The 16,271-nt window shown below is 34.0% G+C and overlaps 1 protein-coding gene across 1 annotated transcript in view; it reads right to left on the bottom strand.

The window, feature by feature from the left end:
* Galphai (G protein alpha i subunit) overlaps nt 1-16,271 on the bottom strand; it is a 96,224-nt gene that overhangs the window by 30,829 nt on the left and 49,124 nt on the right. The window contains exons 2-3 of the mRNA XM_035351115.2: nt 1,186-1,228; nt 119-260 (exon numbers count right to left, since the gene is read on the bottom strand). Of these exons, the coding sequence (XP_035207006.1) occupies nt 119-260; nt 1,186-1,228 (185 nt within the window). The remainder of the gene's footprint in view (nt 1-118; nt 261-1,185; nt 1,229-16,271) is intronic.

Genomic DNA, 16,271 nt, shown 5'->3' with positions numbered 1-16,271 from the left:
CCAAACACTAACATGCAGAGTGTAAAACAAAATATGCAAAGAAAAAAATTATACTCTTGTACTGTGTTTTTATAAGCTGAAAAATTAGTATTTTTATCATTCATAATGCAACACTTACAATTCTTGCATGATCAGCAAAATCTATTTTTAATTGGTCCATGGCCTTAATAATAGCCATCAGGCTTTGTATGGCATTACTATAGACTACTGGGCGATACTGTGCACACTCTTCTTTAGAATATCCTGCTTCATGAATAATTCTGCAATAGAGAAACAAAGACCATTACAAAAAAAGAAAGAGATCAGATCAAAATAAGAGTAGAACAGAGTAACACTACTGTACACTGTACTTTATCTGCCTACTAAGAATGAATAATTATATTAGGAACCCCTGTTCTCTTCTTTATGTTTTAACATACAAAATTACAACAGATTTTCTAGTTATTTACTTTAAATTTAGTACTACATATTTAATAATAATATGCACAGAAAGTTCAAAATGTCCTAATAATAAAAAATGATTCATACAAAATTTTCTCTTAATATATAGATTTTTATGAAGAATTTATTTTAAAAATTTATACTTACAAAAGAAAAGAGGGCAGAAAATGTGAAGTAACATATATAATTAAAAATAAAAATATTTTTAATAATCAGAAAGATCTTCCAGCTTAGAAAAATGTATAAGCTTGCAAAACTACTGTTTTATACAATGAAGAACTACAGCTCCTTTTTCCAACAGTAGAAAACTGTTCTAAATGTAATCTGGAATCTATAAATAATTTTTGATATTCAATTTATAATATGCTTTAAATGACCTACAATGAAGTGTATTCTTAGAAGATATTCTGGGAGAAAAAGGGGTAAGTCATATTTTACTTTTAAGGAAAAAAGTCAACAGTACTTAATTAATCCATATAAAGATTTTTTTATAAAAATGATAACTATGAAAATTGCAATGAGTACAATTAAATTTACAAAATGATAGTAATTAAATATTACAGGAAAAACTCAGTAAATAATAAACAGTCTTCCTTTAATAAAGAACCAAGTTAAAATTATTGTTACACAGTTTCCTCTCTCTTTCTTCTCGTGAAAATATATGTATTAACTTAGTGTTTATAGAACTGCCTAATGAAATATAAATGTGTAATATTTTGTGTTTTTTTGAAATACTAAACTTACTTCATTTGCTTGGCAATAGTACTCTTACCAGATTCACCTGCACCTGCAAAATAAAATGTAAATGCCTTAGCTTCTGAAAAAATGACAAAAAATAGATGACATTCTCACAACTATATAATAATTTTTTTTTTTTTCACTTACAGTATATTTTGTTCAAAATCTTTAGCGTTAAGAATCAACACGGTTTAATTATAATCATAACTGCAATATAAATAGCTTTAAATAAGAAGTAAAGATATGCAGACATGAAATAGCAACATCTTAAGCTTTCTTATTCGCTGATAAAAATTCTTTTATTTGTATAATAATCGGAAAGTTCATACTTCTGAAATAAAACAAAACATTTCCATGACATAACTGCTGGCTTTGAAATATGAAAAATTGGGAGGTTCTTGTGATCAAACCAGGAGTTTCTGAAAGTTTTTTGCATTACACGTTGATAAAATTTCAAAAGAATTCTTGATTGACTTAAATCGTTTTATAATGCATTAATCAGATTATTCAATTATTTGTAATATATTTTTGATATAAAATATAATAACATTTAACTACATATTCTAAATTCTATGATCTTTGGCTAATTTCATTTCACAATTTTCTCACACTTTTATATTAAGCAAACCTTGAGCAAGGAAAGCCTGAATTTATTAAAGTATTTTTTAATCATAATGAAAATAAAATTAATAATTAATGTATATATTACCAAGGATAAACTTAATAATGTATCATTTATTCCCATAAACAAAATTAAATACAAATAGTAATTGATTGAAACTGGTTGAATTTTCATACAAAGTTCTACAGACATGTCAGTAAATTAAAACAATTCAGATCGAATAAAATTTATCATCCTAAAAATCACTAGATGTGAGGAATGAAATTTACACAATTTAAGTTTCAAAGCTTAATAGACTGAATTTATTGCTGAAAAGCAAATTCCTTAATACAGGTTAAAAATTATAAACCGGGGAAATTCTATGACCTACCAGGAGATATGACCAAAAACTGGGCGAGTTGGCAGCTGTTCAGTAGTAAAAAGTAATTGTTTCATAACAAAAATATGTATTTTTATTAAAGTTGTTAAGTTTATTGAAGAAATTGACACAATGAAACTTAACCTAGTCGATAAAACAAAAAGAACCACAACACACTTGCTAATATCATTCACCTGCATTTCTGGGAAGAAGGGGGACTCTTTAAAGAGTCAAGGTCGAATTTTGTGCGCGATAACAAATAGCATAAAAAGATATGATGATCAAATAAAAAACTTGACTAACTTGAATAACTAACTTGAATGACTAACTTGAATAACTAACTTGAATAACTAACTTGAATAAGAGCAGCTATATTTACTTTCTCAGGCTCTCTCAAACAAACAAACAGAAAAAAAAAAAAAAAAGAGAGAGAGAGAGAGAGAGAGTGTTGAACTTTTTCAACATCATACATACGATCATTCCAATTGTTGCACTCTGTAGCACCGCTTAATATGTTTTTTTTCCCTTCCCCGGGGGGGTTAAAAAAGGGGAAAAGAAATTAGTTAATAATTAAGTGAGCGCGGATCACAAATTTCAGTCGAAAAGTGGTAGACTTCTCAGCCGAAGCACTGAGATTATGAATAACTGGCATGCCTGAATGAGAGGGGGGGGGTACTTTCAAGGTTCCCCTCCCGGGGGTTCCATTCGCTACTGATAATATTTTTCAGCAGACAAGAGGCTATGGGTGATGGCACTTTAACTGAAAGATAACTTTTAATGGATCCAAGAGAACAAACGGCTATTATTGTTTGCGATCGCATTTAGAAAGCCAAGGCAAAAAGAAGCATAACCAAGGAAACGGGGGAAAAAAGAAAAGAAAAAAAAAAAAAAAAAAAAATTCTGGGTTAACAGAACTATAAAGAAAAAAACTTCATGCGCTTCCATTCTGTGATGCTTCACGGTATTTACGTCACCGCGATCAGGTTCACTGATACAATTAATGTGCACAAAGGTTCCATTTATGAATAACACGCACGTGAAAGTTTTGTTTATATGAAAAATAAAAAATATTTAAAAACCAAATCTTTGAAAGAAAGGCGAATTCTTGAAAAAAGCTTATTGACAAATGAGAATAATATATTTAACACAAAGAGTTTTTTTACGTGTTCCGCATATTGATTTATATCGCTCTGCAACTTTCACAAAGGAAGACTTCCTGAGAAAAAGAATTAATATTAATAGCTTTTTCAAATTCCTAAAATAGAGGAAAGCTTGCTGATTTTTTATATGCTTCATGGACTTCTAATGCAAGTCTTCTTCAGACCGAAAGCCTACTGGTACAAGCAACGCATTATTAGTTATTAAAAACCTTAAAAATCACATGTGAAGAGTATTTAGAGCATCTGCGCCCATTACAAAAAGTAAATACACCCCCCTTCTAGAGAACTTGCATTTGATCATCCTCGAAATCGATAGTTTTAATAAAATTCTAAGCCAAACTAAGTTTGTTTTATGGTTAAATTTAAATTTACAAAATACTTACAAATTTAAATATCAGCATTGTTCTGTCTGTCGCAATACGAAAAGACACTGAAACTTCTTTTTTCGATGATTATGACAGTCCCAACAACCTCATGCCCGATTTAAAAAAAAACTACTGTAAAGTCATTAGGATATTTTGAACGTATGAAAAATAAGCAATGCCCTCGCCGAGACTCAAATCTGGAATTCTTGAATGCGCGCCAAGTGTGCTACTGTTACACCAGGAAGGCATGCTGGAAGAAGTGAGAAAATACAGTCTCCCTTTTAAACAGTGACTGGGGGTTTAGGGTACAAAGTCACCAAATTCTAGGTGACGAATTATTGTCCACCACCTTTTAGTTCGGGCGCCACTGTAGGGTCATTACGCATTTTGAAGCAGAGACGTGAAATATGAGCAATACCCTCGCCATGACACGAACCTAGACCTCTCGAATACGCACTGAGTGTGCTACCAGTACGGCACGAAGCAGGGAGAAAATACCTTATATACCCCCTTTTAAAGAGCGCAGGGGATAAGGGCACTCTGTCGCCAAATCCTGGTGGTGCCGAATTATTGTTCGCCACCTTTTAGTTCGGGCGCGAATGAGCTATGTCCTCAGCCGGATTCGAACCTGGACCTCTCGAATATGCGCCGACTGTGTTACCGTTGCACCAAGAAGGTCTGCCGGAAGGAAATGAGAAAATACCTTTTTCTAAACTAAACGAGCTCGACGATTTGTGCTTCGAAGGTGTTCATTCCGAACGGGTCAACATATTCAAATTGTCTCCCTAACCACAATTCTAAAATCAAAATATATATGAGCGTGCACATGAAATGTTACTTAATATATCATGGGTAATGTCAATATTGCCGATGTCAAGCACATTAACATACAATTTCTTATGAGAAAATGTATTAAATTTTTACATTTATAAAATTTTACATAATTTGAAAATTTGTTACTCGACAAACAAAGAGTTCACAGAACCTAAAATCAAAAGCTACGTACTTCTACGTACTGTCCTCGTGATTTAAACCCAAACGTTATTACTTTTAAAAATATTACACATTAAATATTTAAGAACTGATCCTAACAATGCTCCTGTAATGCAGCACAAATTTCAATATCCGGCAATTTATTAATTGGTTAGTCACTCTACCATCCTTTTTAGCGAGTAAACTACTCACACAAACTCACAATTTAAAACAGATTCACATAACAGCTACAGTTCACTCCCGATTAATCGAGGGCGGATTATCCAGATCTTTAAAAAAGAGTTTATTGCAGTACAGCAGAAAAATAACGATCTCAAACCATCAGTGTAAAATAAAATTATCCACGGAAAATACAAAAATAAAAAAATTCATACGATAATGTCAATGATAGTTACAAAAGTTTATATTTCAGCATGTGAGATTTGGGAGTTGTTTTTACCGACACGAGTATATAATTTAATTGTAATCAAAGCAAAATATATAAACACTGTACAGTACGAACGCGGAGTTTATATCATTAGAACACTTCGCACACGGTAAATTTACGTTAAGTTAACTTTCTATGGAAAAAAATGAGTTAGGTATAGTTCAAATTAAAAAAGTATGTATAACTTAAACAACCAAAATAATCGTGTAATTAAAAAGGGAAAATGAAACAAATATTAACTGAAAGGATTTTTATTTCTGCTTTTTAAGTAGGCATTTGATAAAATTATTTTTTTAGAAAGCTGGCGACGTTTGCTTGAGATAATGGTTCACGCAACTCAGTGCCTCTCATAAAGCGTCCTCATCTATCTTCATTTGGGTCAATCACTACTGCAAAATCAGACAGTTCCAGCGCCATTTTTAACAATTTGTTTAACTTCTTTCAAGGCGCCTTTATATTCTTCATTACCGTTGCTTTCACAGTCGGCTGGTGTTACGGTTATACTATCATCCAATATAACATCCGTCACTTCTCAATCGTCATTCTCAATTAATTCGTTGACTTCTCTATCTTCCATATCTGGAAATCCTTCGCCGCCAACTGCGTTTGCAATTTGTACAATTTCTATGACTACACTTCCAACTGATCAGAAAATCTTTAAACTTCTGGTTAGAGCTGATGCCTGCAAGCATTCAATGCTGACGACTACACCTATTCCCACGCGAATTTAATCATTTATATGCAGTGGCTTACGTTGTCAAATGCTTTAAATGCAGAGATGTAAACATGCCTGACATAATAGGCTTTGAATATTTTTATGACTCCTTGATCCAGTGGTTGGATTAAGGAAATAAGGTTCGAGGAATAAAACGTCTAAATTTGGCATCAGTGTTGCAAGGCCGACAGTCTGCAGAGCACCGCGTATGAATAAAATTCTAGCGTTGGAGAAATTCAACGGAAACTATTAAGGTAACGCATAAATGCAAAATCGCGTTCCGTAAATCTACCTCGGCAAGGATTTTCAGTACAATAATAATTTTGAAGGAAAAAAAGAAGAAAGTTATAATTAACTTCCTCTTCTAAATACTGCTTTTCACGTCATAAGTTTACAAGGGATTTCTCCTGTCTTCTTAGCATGCCTTCGTGGTGTAATGGTCAGCACGCTGGCGCGTATTCGAGAGGTTCGCAGTTCGAGTTCCGGCGAGGGCATTGCTGATTCTTCACAACTCCTTCTTCGAAAAAACTAATGTCTCTACAGTGGCGTCCGAACTAAAATAGGCGGTGGATGATGATTCTTCCACCGCCTATTTTATCCACTATCTTCCACCGCCACCAGGATTTGGCGATTGGGACCCCTAATCACCAGTCGCCCTTTAAAAGGGGTAGAACACAAGGTATTTTACCTGATACCTTATAAAATTTACCTAACGCTTACGAGAAACACGGATAAAGTCGTGAAGCAGTAGGAGCACACAAATCACCGAAAACTCCTCTTCTCCTGCACTTCATATCAACTTCACAATCACAGCTCCGCAGCCACGCACGCTTACGCTCTGTATTCGACATTTAATATCTGTAATTCGTCGGCGACATAACTAGCACCTTTGGTCCAATACTTTCCGTCAAAAGACAGTATTTGCATATTTTCTGAATTTTGCACACGACTGTATTCGATTATAAAATGCGGGCCATTAAAATTGCAACACCAGGAAGGAATGATCTGACGAAAGTCAAAATCACATGAAAGGAAGAAGTTGGGACATGCAAATGATTAGAATTTTAGCGCATTTAGATGACGCAGGAGGGAGAAATGACATCTGAAAGCCCTGCATAAAAGAAAAGTTATGTAGTCGTTTTCTCATTTGGAAAGCACTTTGTGACGTCGGAGTTTGCTCAGAATATCATGTTATGCCTCGAACAATAAAAAGAAATGCTTACCAGCAAGTGTCGGAAGTCGATAGAGGTAGGATCGCTGCTTATTGAGAGTGTGGATTATCATCCCGTGATACCGCCCGTCGCACCGGTCGACACCCAACCACTGTGCGAATATGGAATCAATGGATTGCTGAGGGTAATACAAAGCGCTATTTAAGGCTTGGAGTTTTCGACAATTTCAAGTTCGGCAATTTTTTTTTTTTTCAAAAAACGATTAATTATGCCTCGTAGTAAACAGCGATCATCGTTTGATCAAGTATCCGAGTTCGACAGATGAAGGATAGTGGCCTATCGAGAGTGTGGATTATCTTTCAGGGAAATCGGTAGTCGAAACCAAACAACTGTAATGCGAATATGTGACTGTTGGATGCAGGAGGGTACGACGGACCGACGTGTTCGATCGCATCCACCTCAGTGCACCACTTCACGTGATGACAGGAACATTGTGCGCATGGCAGTGACGGATCGCTCAGTCACATCACGAACCATAGCACAGCACATTCAGTCTGTAACGCATCATCCAGTGTCTGCGCGTACCATTCGACGCTATTTACAGCAGAGTGGTCTGTCCGCAAGACGTCCATTGCTTCGTCTACCCTTCACGCAGATCCGCAAACGTCTCCGCCGCCAATGGTGCGATGAAAGAAGGATGTGGACGGCAGAAGGAATTGTCTTAACTGACGAGTCACGCTTCTGTCTGCAACACCACGATGGTCGGATTCGAGTCTGGAGACAACGTGGAGAGAGGAACAGCCACACTGGTCCTGCACCGGGTATTATGGTATGGGGTGGTACTGGATATCACTCTCGCACTCCTTTAACACGCACTGCCGGTGCTTTAAACAGCCAGCGCTATATCTCCGAGGTGTTGGAGCCAGTTGTCCTTTCTTACTTCAGCGCTTGCCCACAGCCATATTTCAACACGATAATGCGCGACCACACGTGGCACGCATTGTCCAAGGGTTCTTCGTAAACAGCCAGATTGAACTGCTTCCTCACTCTACGGATCTTTCGCCGATAGAATACATGTGGTCCATGATTGCTGAACGATTGACCCAGATTACATTCCAAGTTGCCACATCAGATCAACTTTGGCAACGTATGGAAGTTGCTTGGTCTGCTGTACTCCAAGAACACATCCAAAGTCTCTCTGAATCAATGCCGAGGCGTGTGGCAGCGGAGATCTCCAACAATGGCGGCTACTCTGGCTACTGATTCTGGAAGGAACCACACTTTACAGAAGTCTATAAATTTAATCATTTGATACTTGATCAACATGTTATCTACTGAATAAATTTTGTTGTGATATCTCTTTTCTTTCTTGGTGTTGCAATTTGGGTGGCTAGCAGTGTATATAGATAAGGGAAAAGAAAAACTTGCAGACGTAGAGAGGATTCAACACACAGTATTACTAAACAGGCAAATCGACAATCTTGTATTCAGCGCGTTTTTCTTGCGTCTTGACAGAGTATTATTACTTGATAACTAATTAAGACACATTCATCCTTTCATATCACTCTTATGAATAGGATAAGCACACAGCAGTTTTATGTAACTGATCACATCTCGAGACAATGGATGAAACGGAGAAATGAGCAGCGCTGCAGAGCGGGAAAAAAGCATGAAAGGCGAGTGCGCATTTCAGCAAGATATATTTAGAAAGTTGATTTCTTAGTTTGAATTTTGAATAGAGATTGAACAAGAGCTGACCGCACTGCAGGATTAATAAGATGACATAATGCGCATCAGTTTTCAGATTCACATGTTAGTAGTTTTTCAAACATGAAGGGAATGTAACCAAATTAAAATGAGGAATTAAAAAGACTATTACTAAATTAAAGTTAGTAGTTTCTTTTATACATGTATGCATCATATATACATTATCACAAATTTTTATTTAAAAATAAAATTATCCCAAGTTATTTCTCTTTTATATAAAAAAATTGATTACTACATTTCTCTAACGAACTGTCTCTGCGTCCACTGAGTAAGTTTTAAATTAATATTCTCTGTATATTTTGTATTAATTTCAAATCTAAATTCAGTAAAAAGTGTCTAATTTCTTTTGCTTTATTTGACCTTTGAATTTTTACAAGTAGATATATCTTAGTATTTTTCTTTTAACACTACATAGGGGAGGAATTCAAAATTTTCGGGTGAGCTGTTAAAATTAAATAATGTAGAATGTATCAGCTAATACTGGATTACAGAAACGCAGTGGTTTTCAAAGGAGGGGAGGGGTTAAACTGAGTCTGATATACCTCCTCTTGATAACGTTATAACAGATCTGATTATATTCCTCTGCTTGTTTTTTATTTTATTTTAATTTTTTTTTTTTTTTTTTAATTTTAGTATTTCACGTTTCTTTTATTCTTCCAACTTTTGGTTAATTTTAATATTTATAAGGAATTTTGAAATTTACTAATATTGAATTTGACTTATTTTGGGTCTCTGTGGAATTGGTTTCAAATTTATTACTATTTGTCTATATAACTATATATGTGCGTATGTGTGTGTGTGTATGTGTATGTAACAAAAAATACGTAAATCAACTTTATTATTTATAGTAGTAGCTTCTTAATTTTTTAAAAAATTTTGTTACTTCCTCTTTAATATAAAAAAATAATAACACTTCTGAACTGCGCCATTTCTAGATTGCTTGCATAACACTCATGACGTAGCTAATTCGGAACTTTTATTGCATATATATATTCAATTACTCAATAAATGTTAAAGCTACAGTAAATTTTAAGGGCAAAAAAGATGAAAAATGATCCTAAAAATTTCTCCAACTATTCAGAAATCTCCTTCCCATTCTGAGTTATTCTGGTCCGGTTATTCACCAGCTTTCTTCTCTAATTAAATTTTAGTATCCTCTTTGAACAAATAAACTTCTTTATTACACTTGGTCACAAATACAAATAACAAGACAAACGACCTTCACATGGAGAAACGCCATTTGCGTCTCGCATCGTTTAACGAAGTTGACGAGAGAACGAGCTTTCCAAACCTGCGGCTGAAATCGGATATTGGTGACTCAGTGCTTAAATCTCTGGAGCAATATTATTCCAGTCAACGATAAGAATAAATGTTGTTTTAAAAAAAGAAACGTCTTTTAAGACGCTGATTTCTCTAGCTAATTAGAGCCATTCAACAGAAGAAAAAATTAATAACAGAACAGACGAAAAAAATTAACTTGGCCAAGAGAGTCAGTCATTAACTCCTTTATCGTTCATTTGCTACTGCAGACAGAATGGATTCCACGGAAGCTCAGAGACCACATCCGTACTCAGCAACAACGGGAAGTATAAAATGTAGTGGTGGTTTTCAGGTCTTCAATAGAACATCTTTACTCATAGCTGATGACTTTTTTAAAACATTTTATCTACGTTTTTAAACGCTTCCAAGAATTCTGTCTACGCACACTGATAAAATAAATTATGCGACACTACGAAAACTTGACTATTTAACAGAATAACAATTGTCAGTTTTCAATGGATAGTAAAACGTTTGAAAAATTATGTCAGCTAAAATGATATATTAAAAGCCACTACTTTTATTATACAATATAGTCAACATATATATTATGTGTGTGAATATATATGCTATTTGGATTTTTTTTTTAACTAATAAATTTCAGCATACCACACATGACGGTTCATTACTTCATTATTTTACAAAAGTATGTTCAAAATGCATTACTAAAAAATAATGAATACAGTTTTATAAATCTACAGTTTTCGAACGCCTTTAATTTTTTGTTTCGAGATTAGAGCTACTCATATGTAACCTCGATGCAAAGAATTTTCACTGTTACTCGATTCTTTATATATTATGTCTTATATATTATCTGTGTGAATATATATGCTATTTGGATTTTTTTTAACTAATAAATTTCAGCATACCACACATGACGGTTCATTATTTTACAAAAGTATGTTCAAAATACATTACTAAAAAACAATTAATACAGTTTTATAAATCTACAGTTTTCCAACGCCTTTAATCTTTTGTTTCGAGATTAGAGCTACTCATATGTAATCTCGATGCAAAGAATTTTCACTGTTACTCGATTCTTTATAAATCCTGATATTGCAATAGTCTAATTCATCTCAAACGATAATAATATACAAAAACAAATGTAACTTTTCTCGCCATTTTAAGGACATTCACGGCAGCTGATAAAACGCTTTTGAAACACCAAAATCATACCAAACCCATGAACTCGTTTTTTTTTTTTTTAAATATATATATATATATGTATATATATATATATATATATATATCAATTTTCAATGCTGTTTTGTGTTACAGTCAAAAGTCGTTAATCCGGACTCGTCGGGACTTCGGCGATTCCGGATTATAGATCATCAGTTTAAATCTGGTAACATGGCATGCAGAAATTATAAAATTAAAAATATGAAACCGTAATTTATGAAATAAAGAACAATTATGATCTAAAGGGTATCAAAATTTACAAAAAAAAGCCTTAATATTTATTGTTTACTTTATTAAACATTTCTTTCAATGTAAGTTGTTTAAGTTGCTTCTTTTTATGTGATAATACTTTCTCTTTAATTTTATAAACAGACATAATTTCTTGTTCAGTTACAAAGTTCCGCTGTTCAAGTCCTATAATTGCTGTGCCGAGAATACCGACTAATTTGTCAATCGAAATTTTTTCGTTTTCAATAACCTCTGTGTCACTTTCTTCACTATCGGAAGCGAATTATAATGAAGAGACATTTGATTTAAATCATATCAAAGACGGAGTACATCGAGATGAAATACTACATTTAGTAAATTATAAGCCAAATAAAATAAAAACATCTGCCCTGAAGATAAGGATAGTGCTGACAGATAAACTTCCGATTCATTGCGCGCCGCGACGTCCCCCCCCCACCGCAGAGCAGCGTGAAATTGATAAACAGATTTCTGGAATTAGATAAACAAAGGACATACCTTTATCCATTTTTTGCAGCAATTCCACTTTTTGTTTAATGGACTTCGAAACATACTTTCGCTTTATAGATCCTTTACATATTAGTAAATATATATCGGAAATTCTATTTGACATAATCGAAAGTTCAAGCTTACTTTTATAAAATTGCTCTAACAGTCTGCAAAAAATAACAAGCCGGATCCATTCGAAGATTAAGGAACAACGCAATATGCAACATTAACTGAATTAGATCATTTTAGCTGAGCTTATACCGTCCGTTACACATTAAACGCGCATGCGTAAACGTATTTTGCACATGCCCACACGCATATTCGCAGCCGTAAAGATCTTACGCGCATGCGTCAACGCGAAGCATGCGCAGAAATTTTGTAGCTTTGAGGTCCGGATTATAGATCATTCCGGATTATGGGTGTCCTAATTAACGACTTTTGACTGTATTACACTCTACATCCGGAGAAAAAAAAGCATATTATGCGAAATTTAAAACAAGAATTAATATTAGAATTCAAAACTTAGCTTCACCGACGATGTCCAAAAAAAATTATTTTACATGTTGTGTGCAAAGTATATTATTTACATAAATAATTTCACAATTACAATGAATGCGATATAAATATAACCATCTAATATATGCCACCTAATTTTTTTTTTTTTTTTTTTTTTTTTTTTCTCCCCAATTCTGACTGTCAAAAAATAAATGTAATTTGAATAGTTTTGTAGTAATTCGAACCAAAAAAATAACAAATCACTAGTTTACCAAAGAAAAACCAAGCTCATACATTGGCACATTTACTACAAAAGTTTATGATTATTATTTTGGCTGCTTTTAGTGCATTTTTAGCGCTCAATTGGGGGGGGGGATGCAAGAATATTTCAGAAATCTCTCCACAGTATCAAATCGCCTCTGTGAAGCTGTCTTTCCGGCATTCGCGTCAAGTTTAGACGGCTCAAGTTTTCTTTGGAACTGAGATAAAAGAACAAAGGATGAAAAATTAAGAGAAAAAACATCTGGTAGGAAAGAGCTCTCTGATCTGAACGCAATTTATGTTTGAAGAATATCGTGAGCAAAACCCTCGTTAAAAATACCCAAAGAAAATATTACATCTACTAACTGTTCATACAAAACTGGGTCTTATGAAAACATTACTTAAAAAGTGAATAATACATTGAGTACCTGTCAGTCAGATGCAGAACTGACAGTATTTTTTAAAGAATTAAATGTCGGTGTTTTCGTAATCCCTGATATCAGGTGTGCTTAACGTTTGTAAGTTCCTTTGAAGTAACGAAATAAATTAACATTGACTTATGGTTGAAAGCAAACTGGGAAAAAAAAAATCTCTTATTAAGTAGTGTTTTTAGGGATGATGCATTAAAATTTATTACTTAGGCTTTTCTTAGACAACAGAAGTACACTCAGCGTAGTGAGTGACCTCACCGGGATATAAATTCAGGACCTGCCTGTTCTGCACGCTGCTCTCATACAAAAGATAACCCTGAATCATAAACTGACTCGGAATTAATTTCTAATACCACGAAACTAGCCAGCTACCCGAAAATATCAATCGATTTTTTCATCTAAATATGAACTGCAACCCAGACGACTTAAATTGTTGTCGTAAGCATTTTAACAGCACAATCTGAGTGGGTGCGCCTTTCAAGAAGCTAAGAATGGATAGAGAAATTGTTACCATCAAGACTCTTAAGATATACTAAGGTCGGTGAAAATTTAATATGCCTCCCGAAATTTAGGGAAACAAGGCCGCAAAAAGGAAAGCAACGTAAATAGCTTCAAAAATTTTTTAAGTACGCATATCCATCAACGGCCACAAAATTGGTTTCATACAATAATTTCTTATTACTGATTTCATTCGCATCGACAACAAACACCAAAAAAAGTCGTAAAAAATTGGAAAAAAACAGAGTTTCATTTCTGGATTTAGAAACAAAATGCTAGGTTACGTTACATGAATATGGTAAAGCAGGCAAGGGCTATTCAGCATAATGAAATAAATGTCTTCACAGAAAACTCTCAGAGGAAAACTGGCTCGAATTCACATTAGAGACGGGGGGGAAAACAAATCATTCGGAAGATTATTTGCCAGAGATCAAATCTACGTCCAACTCAGCAGTCTTGACGTCTCGGCCAAATTTGCCCATAAAATGCCATTCAATTAAATCTTTATTTTGCGAGTCTTCTGTTGCCTTTAGACTATATATAATTTGATTACAGACAGATATTTTCCTAAGAAAATGCGTAACTCAAGATCGTTAACAACAAGTTTTAAAAAATATAAGCTAAAAAGCAAGCTCTTCAAAGTTGAAAGAGGGAATAAGACTATTTGGGGGGAGAAGGCGTTTCAGGCTTTCACTCATGTTGTTGCGCATGGATGCTAAGGCAGATTATTCGGAAGAAATGCTCGCTTTATGGTTTAAGCACAAATGTATCGGGTCAGTCCATAAGTTCGTACTCATTAAGAGTATGCATGGAATTCATTATGGCGCATTTACTAAAACAATACAATTTTGAACCTGTTGAAACTTGTTATCGTTTGACTAACATATTATTGAGTTCATCAACAACTTTCGTAAATATCGAACGCGTTTTAGTACCCATAGAAGATGAATACAGATAATGAATACAAACGTGATGTGCTACATTTTTTATTTTCGTGTGGTGAATCTGCCAGGTCTGCAGCGATAAAAATTAATAGTGTACATGGTGAACACACTATTAGTGTAAGGACTGCCCAGGAATGGTTTAAAAAATTTAAAGTTGGAAAAAGCAGCATTGATGATGAACCCTGTTCAGGACATTTTGAACTGTTAGAACCAAATCAAACGATTAATGCAGAAGTTTATAGTGAACAACTTTGCCGTCTAAACTCAGAATTGATCAAAAAAAGCCCACGATTGCTGAATATCAAGAAAGTTTTGTTTCAATCATGATAACGCTAGACCGCATATGGCTCGAAAAACGCTGCAAAAAAATAGTGAATTTAATCGGGAGCTTTTGCCACATCCTGCTTACTCCCCAGATATTGCCAAGTGATTTCCACTTATTTCGTGCCTTACAATTTTTTTTTTACTGGGAAAAAAATTAAATTCTAAACAGGATGTACACAATGAACTTTCAAGTTTTTTTTTTTGCATCAAAGCCAGTCTTTCTACAACAATGGCAAAAAAAAAAAAGCCTCCTGTAAGATGGCGAGACATTGTAGATAATGGAGGAAAAGATATAACTGATTAAAATGTTAAATTGTGTTTTTTATATTATTTAAAAATTTACTAAAAAATGCGCACGAATTTATGGACTGACTCGATAATGTCATAGTAGCATTCACATCTTCAACAGCTTTCGAAGATTGAGATCTAAGTTGCAGCAAATCTGGAAAAAGTAACTTCAGGTACACCCACAATCATGCCCAAATTTTTGGGCAAATTTTAAATTTTCTCATATTTTTCAGTAACCATTTGTGGTGAAATAAATACGCTACTAATAATAGAAAATATTACACAATTACAAATTTTTGAAGAAAAAAAAATTAAAAATCGTTTGGTTATCATATTTAACGGGTTTCTTCAGTCAGCTTGGATGCTAAACCCACTGCACTTAAGAAAATCGAAAATAGCATGATGTATTTCGCTGTGATGAGTCGGTTTTATTCTTCAGTCAACCAATCTAGGCTTGAAGTGGGAAGATCGGAACTTTAGAAATGTATTTATTGTGCAAGTCCTATACTTCAGAGAAAGCCTGCATGACTATGAACTCTTCCTACCAAGTCAAACTTTCTGGCATGTGTCGCAAAATGGTAGCACTTGTTATGGGAAATTGTTAATGAAGGAATAGGTTAAGATGACATTTATTTTAAGCCACAGTGCATTTCTGAACCATAAGTAACAATAACTAAGGAGAAAAATTTTTAATCTCAGTTAAAAAGGGGGGCAAACTACTAGTCTATGCAATTTGGAGATCAGATCTATTTACAGGATTACTCAGCCGTGAAATTTTACTTAGATCGAACACTGGTGTAATCCATTAACACAATATTTAAATACACATCAAAAGAGCTCTTGTCAGAAATTTTTAACTGCATCATTTCCATTACCGAAGAAGTAATACACAAAAATTATAATAATACGATATTTCATGCATTTTAGAATATTAAAGATTTTCAATTATTAATGAAGTCTGTCAGCTTTCTAAATTAATTTCTATTGACAGCCCAATAAAAGATAAAAAATATCTTCATTTAGTCGACAGTCGCTCGC

Source organism: Stegodyphus dumicola, chromosome 8, assembly GCF_044657685.1.
Source record: "Stegodyphus dumicola isolate Sdum_Otavi_A_Nest chromosome 8, ASM4465768v1".
Classification (NCBI taxonomy): domain Eukaryota; kingdom Metazoa; phylum Arthropoda; class Arachnida; order Araneae; family Eresidae; genus Stegodyphus; species Stegodyphus dumicola.
The sequence above is the reverse complement of the archived record's forward strand: the minus strand, read 5'-3'. Positions and strand labels throughout refer to the sequence as shown.